Below are 11,484 nucleotides of genomic sequence, written 5' to 3'. Positions count from 1 at the left end.
TCACACACAGCTCTGTTTGCAGTGTCGGAAGGAGAAGCAAGGAAAGTTTTTCAGAGAAAGAATACCCAGGGGTGGGCGGGAGTGCGCCTAGCATTGAGAACACCTTAAAAAAGACCGTCCTGGCCGGGCACAGTGGCTCACGCCTGAAACCCCAGCACTTTGGGAGGCTGAGGCGGGTGGATCACCTGAGGTCAGCAGTTCGAGACCAGCCTGACCAATACGGTGAAACCCCGTCTCTACTAAAAAACACAAAAATTAGCCGGGCATGGTGGCATGTGCCTGTAGTCCTAGCTACTCTAGAGGCTGAGACAGGAGAATTGCTTGAACCCAGGAGGTGGAGGTTGCAGTGAGCCAAGATCGCACCACTGCACTCCAGCCTGGGTGACAGACCGAGACTCCATCTCAAAACAAACAAACAAAAGACCGTCCTGGTGTCAGCTTTTCAGACTTCTGGGTTTTGTTGTTGTGTTGCTGAGTGCCTTGTTATTTACTCCTTGCCTTGTTCCCCAAAGGAATTGAAGCAGCTCACAAAACCCAGAAGCCTGAAAAGTCAAAAACCCAGAAGTTTGGCCAATGTGGTGGCTCACGCCTGTAATCCTAGCACTTTTGGAGGCTGAGGAGGGAGGATTGCTTAAGCCAGGAGTTCAAGACCAGCCTGGGCAACATAGTGAGATTCCACCTCTACAAAAAATAAAAATAAACAAATTAGCTGGATGTCGTAGTACACACCTGCAGTCCCAGCTATTTGAGAGACTGAGGCAAGGAGGATCACTTGAACCCAGGAGGTTGAGGATGCAGTGAGCTAAGATCACACCACTGCACTCCAGCTTGGGTGACAGAGCAAGACCTTGTCTCAAACAACAACAAAACCCAGAAGTCTAAAAAGTTACAACGTGAAAGAGGACATCAAGTGAAGGGAAAAATCATGGTAGGAAAGAAAGATGAAGCCAGCAGTCCCCACTCACTGAGCTAGAAGACCTGGAACACTAGACAGAGGTGGTTCTGAGCTTCCTAGTGGCTGAGGAGAGGAGTGAAAGCGGATCCCAGCCCCTGATCCAGCATGGGAGGATGAAAGCACAGCCATTGTTCTGGAGACACTTTCTGGTTGTCATCATACAGGCTCCCTGGAGGATGTGCCTCTTCCCCCTTCAGGATTTAGCTCCTCTACTTCCCCTGGGCTGGTGTGGGCACATTGTCTGTGCTTTGACAGTCCCTAGATCCCATGTGTTCTAGAACCTTCTCTCCCAAAGCAGAACTTTTTTTTTTTCCTGTTTTCTGTTTTTTAAATCTATCTCAGCCTCCTGACAAGCAATAAGATTTGGAATATTTGTTGAGGGGATAAATAAATGAACTCCTTAGTCAGTGCAGAGATCTGTGCATTGCGGCCATTTCTTGAGCATTGCCGCCATTTCTTGAGCATTGCCATGTGCAGGTCAGAGACGTGGGAGCCCCCACACAGCGGGGAGGAGAGCAGAGGCGGAGGATGGGGGTGCTGGGCTAACCCAGGCTTTCCAAGCTGTGATGGGGCAGGAGCTTCTCCACTAGCTCGAGGGAGGGGGAACTTGGGCTCTGGGCGCCCGTTTTGGAGGTTGCATCCCTTTGAGGGGCGCTACGGGTTGCAACTCACGCAGGAAAGGTGACCTTGATGGAGGTGGAGTGGGCCAATTTCTGGATCTTTATTTAGTCACCTCCAGCCTTGCTGGGACAGGGATCTGGGGCTAAGCTGCTGTGGTCTCGGCACCCTCTGTCCCCACTGCCCCTCGAGGACGGCTGTTTGAATATTGTCTAGTGTGGGCCATTTACCCCCGTGGGCAGGAGGAAGGTAGGAGGGACTTCAAAGGAGACTTCAAGGGCCGCCCCCCACTGCCCTTCTAACCTTGCAGATTCCCCTCTCGGGCCTGTTTCCTCTTCTCTCAACCAGCGATGCCAGGCTGAGGCTGTAGGTTCGAGAATCACGTAGGTAATGGGCCTGGCACATAGTAGGCTCTCAAGAAAAGGTCGGAGCCTCTTGAGGAGTCTGCCTGTGATGGATGCGGAGCGCAGACCCAGCGCAGTGCGGCGATTCGCCCAAGGTCACACAGCCGCCCCCCCAATTCGGACCCCGGGCGGCCTGACTCCGGGGGCCGGGGCTTGTCGGGAGCCAGCGTGGGGGCGAGCAGTGTTTGGAAGAGCGGCCGCGGCAGTGGGTGGGAAGGGGCTTCTATTTTGGAGCGGGTGAGAGGAGCGGGACACGCGGAGGAGGTAAGGAAGGGGTAGGCCCTCTCCGGGATCTCTGTCCCCCAGTCACCTTCCTGCGACCCTTCCTGGGAGGGGCGTCCTGGGCGGTGGGGGAAGGTGGGAGGGGCGGGCGGTTACCTCATCGCCGCCTCCGGGAGGCCCCGCTCGCTCGCGCCGGCGGCTGGGGCGGCGACTCCAGGCGCGGAAGCGAGAGAAGGATAGAGGCACAGAGGCTCCGGGAGGCAGTGCTGCCCCCCGCGCCCCGCACCGCTGCGGGACCCGCGCCGCGAGAGGGGCGGACTTCGGAGCCTCGCGCGTCCGCCGGCGCCTGGGTTGGCGCTGCGGGGCGGAGGCGGTGTCTGAGCGCCGCTCCGGCTCTGCTCTCTCTCGAGCTTCGGCACCCGCCCGAGCCGCTCGCGCGCCCGCCACCTGTCTGCCCACTCCGCTGTCTGTCTGCCCTCCCGCCGCCAGCTCCTGCCTCGGGCCTGCCCTCTCCGGTCTCGGTGCTCCGAGGGGCGACGAGAAGCGCGGCGGGGCCGTGGCGCACCGGGCAGGGCGCGCGGGGCGCACGGCCTGGGGGCGCACGGTGCGGCGCCGGCCCATGAGGCTTTCCAGCGCGGGGAGCGGCAGCGCCGGCCGGCCATGGGGGGTAGCCTGCGGGTGGCCGTTCTAGGCGCCCCGGGCGTGGGCAAGACGGCCATCATCCGCCAGTTCCTGTTCGGTGACTACCCCGAGCGCCACCGGCCCACGGACGGGCCGCGCCTCTACCGACCCGCGGTGCTGCTCGACGGCGCCGTCTACGACTTGAGCATCCGCGACGGCGACGTCGCTGGCCCCGGCTCGAGCCCCGGGGGTCCGGAGGTAGCGGCTCGAGGAGCGGGCAGGGGCGTGTGACAGTGTGAGGGGTGTGCGTGCTCGGTGCACACGTGCGTGTCCGCGTGGAGGCCTCGGGCGCCTGGCTGTGCTCCGGGATGGAGGGATGTGTGTGCGTCCTGGGATACTTGCGTTTCAGCCCTTCCTGCCGACCTGGAGACGCCCAAGCCCAGGCTGGAGGCCGGGCGATTTTGCCCAGGGGCGTTCCCTTGCTCCTGTGAGCGCCTCCGCCTTTGCCTGCCTCGGCTGGGGGTGTGGAGCAGCTCGTGATGGTGCATAGCGGTGCCTTCCCGAGAGTGTGGCGTTTTGTGTTTGGGGCCTTGAGCAGAGCTACAATGGGAGAGACTGGGGTCAGGAGCAGGGGTGTACTTTCTACGCGGGCTGGTGGAGGGGTTCATTCTCTGCCCTATCATTTTTGTCCCCTGGAGCGAAGACTCGTTTAGTAATTTGTGCAAAGTAAAGGACAGACCTCCGACCCTAGAGCAGTGAAGAGGAAAGAGCAGGCAGGATTAAGCAGGGCTTCCTGGAGGGAGTGGCATTTGAGCTGAACCTGGAAGACTGAGTGAAGTTCTGAGTAAAGGAAGCGGCAAAAACATACCAGGTGGAAAGACCAGCAGGTGCTTACGCTACGGTCATAAACGGTTACAGCTGACAATCTGGGGGCGTGGTGGACCACGGGGCTCGGGCCAAGGGCTTTGGAATTAGTCTTAGAGGCAGTGGTAAGCACCGAGAGCATCTAGGGAGGAGAGCGGCCTGAGCCGAGTTGGGGAAAGCTGAAAAGAGGAAGATTCGGGGTAAACAGAGGGGAGACCAAGGATGAAGGAGGCTGGCTGACAGGCTCCAGGCACGATTTGGAAAATTTTACCCTGGTGGTCATGAGGAGACGGCCCGGAAAGCTTGGGGGAGGGGCACAGAGGTCTGTATGGGGGTGATGTTGGCCTGAGGATTAGCGTCCAGGCCCCTGCAGAGGGTTCGAGAGCGGAAGAGTGGAAAGGAGGCTTCCGCAAACCCCGGCCTCCTGTCCCCAGGAGTGGCCAGACGCTAAGGACTGGAGCTTGCAGGACACGGACGCCTTCGTGCTCGTCTACGACATCTGCAGCCCGGACAGTTTCGACTACGTGAAGGCCCTGCGGCAGCGCATCGCGGAGACCAGGTAGGGGCCCGGCAGTTCTGGCGGTGGGGAGCTAGGACAGGTCTGGCAGGGCCTTTGCCTGAGGAGAGTGTGTAGGGTCTCCCAACGTCGTGGGCCGGGTCTTAGGCCTTCGCCCGTGGGAAGGTCTTAAGCTGTATGTGCTCTTTGGCCCACATGGGCCTGGGGTTTCGTTGGGGCGGCGGGAGGGGGGCGGTGTCTCTGGCCGTAGGAAGGGAATGCGCCTGCGTGTGTATACCCACTGGGGAAATTCTCCGGCCGTGGGGTCCCCGCGTCTCTCATCTCCATTCGGCCCCCAGGCCGGCGGGCGCGCCCGAAGCGCCCATCCTCGTGGTAGGCAACAAGCGGGACAGGCAGCGGCTGCGCTTCGGACCGCGGCGCGCGCTGGCCGCCCTAGTGCGCAGGGGCTGGCGCTGCGGCTACCTCGAGTGCTCCGCCAAGTACAACTGGCACGTGCTGCGTCTCTTCCGCGAGCTGCTGCGCTGCGCTCTGGTGCGCGCGCGCCCTGCACACCCGGCCCTGCGCCTGCAGGGGGCGCTGCATCCCGCGCGCTGCAGCCTCATGTGACCCGATCGGACAATGCCATCCATGGGCCCCACCTTGTGACTGGGACAATCAGGGACCTGGATTGGACGGGATCGCCCAACTTCACTGGGACTGGACAGGGCAGTCTCCGCCCTGATTGGATGAGGAAAGCTCCAACCCAGTCTCCTAAGCGACTGGCCCCTTTTTGAAACTCATTGGACCCAACCAGGTCCCAAGCTCCATTGGAGATGACCAGTCCTTTCTGGGACCTCAATGGGTCACAATCCCATTGAATGGAAAGGACTTGGCTATGAATTTGACTGGAAACACGCAGCCTGCTCCTGGAGCTTCACTGGACATATTCTTTATGCCACACCTACCGCGGGATAATAAAAGGGAAAATAATTTGAGTGCACCTGGGATTTCTGGGCTGGGCGGGATAACGCCTTAAGCCTAGAGGTCAGAGTTGCCAGGCTTGGCCTCCAGGCAGTTAACTCCAGGGTCCTCGAAAGGGTCTGAATGGCCCCAAGGTGGAGTCCCCAAGAAACAGACAGGTGGCTGGAGCAAAACTTTACTGTCAGAGGCTCTGCTGGGCCACAGGTCTTCAGAACACCGGGCTCGCCCGGCCTCCTCTAAGGCATTCAATAATATTAGTAATTAAATAGCAACGCTCATCCCCCAACCGGAATGTACAACAGAGGTCCCATTGTGCCATGTGGTCCCAAGGGGTCTGGTCCCATGAGGTCTGGTACTCAAGAGGCAGAGGGGGCTCCCTGATGCAGAAGGGTTAAGGCCACAAAGGAAAAGGAGAAGGGATGGGGTCTGGGGACAGCTGAGCTGGTCCATCACATCCAGGAATCTGGCTCAGCCCTCGGGGTGACTGAGTGCAGGGCATGCCATGTCCCCAGCTCTGCGGGTCCGGAGGGGCGGCGGGGGCCCCGAGGCGTGGGGATACGTGAGGGTTTACGGTCTGGCTGTGTGTCCATCCGACCCCGTGCCCAGGTCCTCGAGGGTTCAGTGCCAGCCAGGGGGCTCCCAGGTGCATCTAGTGGCCCCCCCATGCCAGGGCAGGGGCTGCCTTCATCGGAGGAGCTGGAAAGGGCTTGGCTTCGGGGCCCAGGCAGCCCATTGGCCGTCCGGCCAGAGTCCCCAGGTTGGCCACATTTGCCACCCAGGACGCTGAGGGACGAAGAGGAGGAACTGGAGGAACAATAGGCAGAGTCAGGAGCTGGAGGGTCGGGGGCCCGAGCTGAGTCAGGGGCTGGTCCAGTGGGGGTCACGCTAGCAACAGCCTCAAGGGCCCGGGCATTGGCCAGGAACTCCTCTTCCAGGCGCCGGAACAGCTGCTGCTCCTGCTGCGGGTCGAGCTGCAGGGGTGTGCGGAAGATGCTGGCCGGTGTGGTGCCCAACTCTGGACTGGGGCTGGAGACCCGGGAAAGCCGGGGTGCTGCAGGGCTGCGGGCACGGGGAGTCTGGGGGGTGCTCCTGCCCGAGCCCCCACTGCCCCTGGCCCTTGGCACCCATGAGTGCTGCCCGTCTCGATCCCTGCGCACAAGCAGCACAGCCTGCTCCTCGCGGCTCTGGCTCCGGGCCCGCCGGGCAGGGCTGGGGACCGACAGCTGGGCTCCCCTGCCTCCTGGGGCCCCCCGGGGCCGGCCGCGATCCAGCCGGTCTCGGGACTGGCTGCGCAGGGCAGGAGGCCGTCTCGGAGAGGCCGGGGTGCCTGTGGTCAGCCGCCGGCTGGGTCGCTCCCTCCGGGGGCCAGTGCCTGTGTCATCACTGCGGGCACCAAGGGGGCCACTCTGGGCAGAGGAGGCTGAGGAGTCACTGTCCCCGGAGTAGCGGCGGGAGCGGGGATGGGGGGGCAGCTGATCCCGGGGCCTGGGGCAGGGGGACAATAAAGACAGATGGGGTACCACGGAAGGACTGGCATGCAGAACAGGCAGGGAGAGGAACAGCAGGGTATGTGGCTGGTGGACGGGGCTGTCAGGGGCATCGGTCTGTCCTGGGGACTTCCAGGGAGAAGTGAGCAGCTTCCTCCAGCGGCCCAGGGCCCCAAAAGCCACGGAAGAAGAAGTTTCCTGGGCTCTAGACACCCCCCTTCCCAGGACGGGCCAGAGGAAGCAAGAGCTGGACTGGCTGCCGCCCAGCCACAGGGCCCGCCCCAGCTGTGTTGTTGGTTTGGTTGGGTTGCCATGGAGATGGGAAGCCAGGCCCGCCCCCACCCACGGGAACTTTTCCCAGGGTGTGAGTCACTCTGGCGCACAGGCAACCCATCATGCAGGCCAGGGCTGACGCCCCCCCCCCACCCTCTGGACCCCTCACTCCTCGTCCTCCTGCATCTCACCTGGGTGGGGTCTCGGGCCCCTCCTTTGTGCTTCGTAAGCTAACGGGAGTCATCTCAGGCCGGGAGCCCCGGCGCTCACTCCCGGGGACTGGGCTAGCAGGGCGGGGACTGGTGGTGGGCGACACCCTCTGTGGAGAAAAGGTGCAGACCCTCGGCTGGGGTGGGCGATGAGCTGCGGGGAGAGAGGACAGGCAGCATGTGAGGGACAGAGCCACAGAATCAAGTCCCCTGCCCGTCCAGCCCCAGCCCCAACCCGGCACTGACCAGTGGAGGAGCAGCGGCACGGGTCGTGCTTGTCCAGGTAATGCTCCAGCGTGTCCCAGCCACCACCCACTCGCACCATCACGTGGCTCCTCAGCACCTGCAGGTGTGGGCAGGTCACGGCTGGGCCCTGGGCGCCCGGCAGCCCACCACCTTGGCTGCTGCCCGCTGGGGCGGCCCCAGGCCCTTACCCGCACGAAGATGAGCAGGCTCGAGTCCCCCACACGGTACTTCCCCTCTGAGACCTTGATCATGGGGAACTGGTCAGGGCAGGTGCAGCGGCCCAGAATCTCCCTCACCTGAGGCCAGAGAGAGAGGGTAGGGGTCAGAGGTCAAGTCCTCCTCCTGGGGCTTAATGTCAGCCATTCCAGGGTCAGGAGGAAGTCAGGCTTTCCGGGGAAGTGGATGGAGGCAGTGTTGCCCTGGATGGGGTACAGCTTCCACACGTGACCTTTCTTTTCTTTTCTTTTTTTTCTGAGATGGAGTTTTGCTCTTGTTGCCCAGGCTGGAGTGCAATAGCACGATCTCGTCTCACCGCAACCTCCGCCTTCCAAGTTCAAGCAATTCTCCTGCCTCAGCCTCCCGAGTGGCTGGGATTACAGGCATGCACCACCACTCCCGGCTAATTTTGTATTTTTAGTAGAGATGGGGTTTCTCCATGTTGGTCAGGCTGGTCTCGAACTCCTGATCTCAGGTGATCCACCCGCCTCGGCCTCCCAAATTGCTGGATTACAGGCGCGAGCCACCACGCCCGGCCCACACATGACCTTTCACCGGCTCCCCTTTCTTGGCTCTCTGGGCCCAGGGAGCTGCCCAGGATGAGATGATGGGACTGTGGTCAGGCCATGGTCTGAGACCCGGTGACGAACATCCCACAGCCCCTAGACCTGGGGAAGCCCCAGAGCCCGTCCTCACTCCCGCTTCACCCACTTCTCAGACAAGAAGGCTGGGGCCCACAGGAAGGCCAGGCAGGCTACAGGACACAGGTGCAGGGGGCCCCATGCCCCTGGGTGGGCACTGATGTGGAGGCGTACCACAGACACGTCGGACACACGCACACACAGACCACTGGCCGGGTGAGCACGCACCACATACAGCCCCCCACCAGAGCCAGAGCGCTGCCAAGCTGGCTATGTGGGCAGCCCTGCCCGCCTCCCCGCCCACAGCGGCAGTGGTGCCACCAGAGGAAATAAGCAGGTGGGGCCTTGAGTGACCCTGGTCCAGGACAGGGGGTGGGGCCCCAGGCTCTGCCCACTGCCATCCGCTATCTGCCTCCCAGGCAGGCACATTGTAGTCCTGACCTTCCGATAAGAAGGAAACTCTTGGTCCAGCCCTCAGGGGTGGCAGGGGCCACCCAGATCCTGGGAGAGGAGAGACTTGGGGTAGGGCCCAGCACCTCCTATGCTTAGAGTAGAAAGAATCCTGTAATTCCAAACAGGGTCCCTGCTCCCAGCAACAGCAGCAACCCAGCTAGGCTTCCCAGGGGTGCCTGGGGAGTGGGGAGACCTGCAGAGCCCCCTGGGGCACCTACTGTGTGCCAGGCACCTTGCCCAGGTTTTTCCATGCCTCGTCTCAACCGAGCAGCACAGCACCCGCTCAACCTCGAGCCTCCATGAGGTTGTGGGTACATCTGCCTAAGACTGACTGCAGGGAGGGCACAGAGGAGGCGCCCCGATCATGCGGCCCCCCAGAAGAAGGAATGCACAAGCTCAGTTGAGGCACAGTTAGCACACAAAGTGAGGGAAGATCGTGCCAGGAGCCCGCATCCTGTCCCAGGCCCGGCTGGGCTGCGTCATCTCCCCGGCACCTCCCTCTCTGTGGGCTACCCATTTCCTTGGGGTCAGGTATACATTCCTCGGTTTGGTGCTCAACATGTGCACTCTTTTTGTGGGGCAGACTGTTCTGCAGATAGCAGGGTGGACCCTGGGAGGTTCAGGGACAGATTGCAGGCACTGGCTGTGCTGTCGGGTCCCTGGCACCTGGTGCTGGGGGACTCACCAGCTCGTCGAGGTTGCGCAGGTCGCTGGGTGTCATGCGGGGGCCGCGGGCAGGAGTCCCTGGTGCGGGGGCGGTTTCAGTGGTGTCCTCCCCAGCGGCAGGGGCGTTGGGGGCTGGGGGTGCAGCACGCAGCTCCCGCTCAATCTCCTGCTCAAACTGCACGAGGCGTGGGGCCAGCAGGCCCAGGCGTGCCCCACGCCGCGCCACCTCCAGCAGGCACAGCACCACGCTCTTCTCGTTCTTGCGCAGCACCAGGTCCTCAGTCTCAAACATGAGCACCTCCGGCACACCCAGCTCCACGCGGCACCAGCCGATGAAGGTGGCCACATTGTCGCGCGCCATGAAGGAGCCAGGCACTACACTGTGCGCCTGGAAGGCCACACCTCGGGCCGGGCGGGCGGCTGCCAATGCACGGGCAGCCTCGGTCACGGCGTTGGCATGTTGGCACAGGGTCGTGCCCGTGGCCAGCCCTGTCAGGAAGCCATCGCCACCACCCGGGAGACCCAGGCCGTACAAGGCATTGAGCCACTCGGCCAGGTCCTCCTTCATGGCCTCCACGTAGGCCTCACTGGAGCGAAATGGCCGCACGCTCTTGGCCGCCGAGCCCGCGATGCCCGCCACTGGGTCTGCCATGCCCGGACCGGCCGAGTCACTGTGGGCAGGAACACAGTTCAGGATCGCTGTGGGGACCCAGTAAGCGCTCAGTACAAATTAAGCTGCTGGCCACCTGCACCAGTCTGTCACTCAGGCCAAATGCCTGGTTTACATGTTGGCTCTGGGAAATGTCGGTGCCCCAAGTTTCCTCATCTGCGAAATGGGTACAGTAACATTCCCTGCCTCATAGGACTCTATGGGATAATTTTTATAAATTTAGGGTCCATTAAGTGTTTGCTGTGTGGCTTTTTGGGGTGGAAACTGGGGCTTGGCTGGGGCCTCCCTCTCAGGCAGGGAGGCGCGCCCATTGTGAAGGGCTGGGACCTAGAGAAGTGAAGACAACGGCTAAGGCCCCCAGTGGACACGAAAGGAACCCAGGTCCTGACCTCAGAGTGGGTTATGTGCATGGCTTAGGGCTGGTGCCCACCCCACGTCCTGCGGGAAGGTCCCCGTGCCTTCCTTGGCCCCCCTTCCATAAGGGCTGTGCCGTTCATTAACGACATAGCAGCAGCAATAGTGTAACCGCACGACCGCGCTAGGGCTCAGCGCGCGGAGGCATTATCTCCATTTTATAGATGAGGAAACTGAGGCGCAGAAAGGGTCGAGCTCGTGAAGGTCGCAGAGCTGTGGGTGGAGGAGCCCGGGGTCCAGGCGGCGCAGCGTGGCCGGTCTCGGCGATCCGGGGCCAGGGCCAGGCCCCGCCTCCTCCAAGAAGCCTCCCCAGCGCTCCAGGCCGGTGCCTGCGGGGCCAGGACTCAGAGCGGCCTCCGCAGGCCCTGCCGGTGCTGGGGCTCTGGGCCCAGAGAGGGTGCGGGGCCGCCCAAGGTCACACAGCCCCGGGGAACAGAGGCCGACGACGCCGCTTCCCGCCCCGCCTCCCCACCCCCGTCCATGCGCACCAGGCAGGGAGTGCTGGGGGTCTCCGCGCTCACCTGGCTCATCCCGCGGCCCCGGGGAGCATTGCCCCAGCGGGGGCCGGAGCCGGGCCGGGCCGCCGCAGGGAGGCGCCGCCCGAGCCGCAGCTCTATGCGTCCCGCGCCGCGGCCTCCTCCTCGCCGCCGTCTCCGCCCCGCCTCCCTGGAATTCGGATCCGGCCCGGAGGGGGCGGGCGGGGCCGCGCGCTCTTAAAGGGGCCGCCCCTTCCCCGAGCCGGCGGGAGCTGGGGAGGAGCTGGGGTCTCCCCCCGCGATCGGGCCAGGAATCCCGGGTCTTAGAGCGCTCTCGACGCAGAGAGCCCCAGGGCCCCCAGACAACTGCGACCGGCCCAGGCGCCCAACCCCCACCCAGCCTAGTACCCGGGGCCCCGTCCAACCTCTTTGGTCTCCTGGGGAGGAGGTTGGGAGCTTTTAATCGCCCCCCTCCCCAGACGGTGGGCTCCCCGGGCTGGCGCACAGCACGACCTGTTCCCAAGATGAAGTCAGGAAGCGATAGCGGCTGGAGGCTGCAAAGTCACCTCCTC

At 62.9% G+C, this 11,484-nt stretch overlaps 2 protein-coding genes across 4 annotated transcripts; one reads left to right on the top strand and one right to left on the bottom strand.

The window, feature by feature from the left end:
• The first annotated feature begins 2,408 nt into the window (after positions 1-2,408).
• Positions 2,409-5,175, top strand: RASL10A (RAS like family 10 member A). Its single transcript, XM_001173334.4, has 3 exons — positions 2,409-3,078; positions 4,119-4,243; positions 4,540-5,175. Exons 1-3 carry the CDS (start codon positions 2,860-2,862, stop codon positions 4,805-4,807), a joined length of 612 nt encoding a protein of 203 aa, XP_001173334.1. The 5' UTR covers positions 2,409-2,859; the 3' UTR covers positions 4,808-5,175.
• Positions 5,176-5,322: 147 nt separating this feature from the next.
• On the bottom strand, positions 5,323-11,457 carry GAS2L1 (growth arrest specific 2 like 1). 3 transcript variants are annotated; one of them, XM_016938908.4, is made up of 6 exons: positions 10,958-11,457; positions 9,372-10,023; positions 7,565-7,672; positions 7,377-7,473; positions 7,113-7,284; positions 5,323-6,646 (listed from the first exon to the last, which is right to left on the bottom strand). In XM_016938908.4, exons 2-6 carry the CDS (start codon positions 10,002-10,004, stop codon positions 5,611-5,613), a joined length of 2,046 nt encoding a protein of 681 aa, XP_016794397.1. In that variant the 5' UTR covers positions 10,005-10,023; positions 10,958-11,457; the 3' UTR covers positions 5,323-5,610. The 3 variants fall into 3 exon arrangements, with proteins under 3 accessions (XP_016794397.1, XP_063663728.1, XP_016794398.1); XM_063807658.1 differs by having other exon boundaries at positions 11,338-11,352; XM_016938909.4 differs by having other exon boundaries at positions 9,372-10,051; positions 10,958-11,088.
• Between the last annotated feature and the right edge of the window lie 27 nt (positions 11,458-11,484).

This window comes from Pan troglodytes, chromosome 23 (assembly GCF_028858775.2).
Source record: "Pan troglodytes isolate AG18354 chromosome 23, NHGRI_mPanTro3-v2.0_pri, whole genome shotgun sequence".
Classification (NCBI taxonomy): domain Eukaryota; kingdom Metazoa; phylum Chordata; class Mammalia; order Primates; family Hominidae; genus Pan; species Pan troglodytes.
Note: the sequence above shows the minus strand (reverse complement) of the source record. Positions and strands in the feature narration are given on the sequence as shown.

Bases quoted from the DNA above. Each gene is read 5' to 3' on its own strand.
- RASL10A (XM_001173334.4), top strand. From the start codon at position 2,860: ATGGGGGGTAGCCTGCGGGTGGCCGTTCTAGGCGCCCCGGGCGTGGGC. The intron at 3,079-4,118 runs GTAGCGGCTCGA...TCCTGTCCCCAG, and splicing joins CGAGCCCCGGGGGTCCGGAG to GAGTGGCCAGACGCTAAGGA. The intron at 4,244-4,539 runs GTAGGGGCCCGG...TTCGGCCCCCAG, and splicing joins CAGCGCATCGCGGAGACCAG to GCCGGCGGGCGCGCCCGAAG.
- GAS2L1 (XM_016938908.4), bottom strand. From the start codon at position 10,004: ATGGCAGACCCAGTGGCGGGCATCGCGGGCTCGGCGGCCAAGAGCGTG. The intron at 7,285-7,376 runs GTCAGTGCCGGG...CTCTCCCCGCAG, and splicing joins GTGCCGCTGCTCCTCCACTG to CTCATCGCCCACCCCAGCCG. The intron at 6,647-7,112 runs GTGAGATGCAGG...CCCCTGCCCCAG, and splicing joins GGGCCCGAGACCCCACCCAG to GCCCCGGGATCAGCTGCCCC.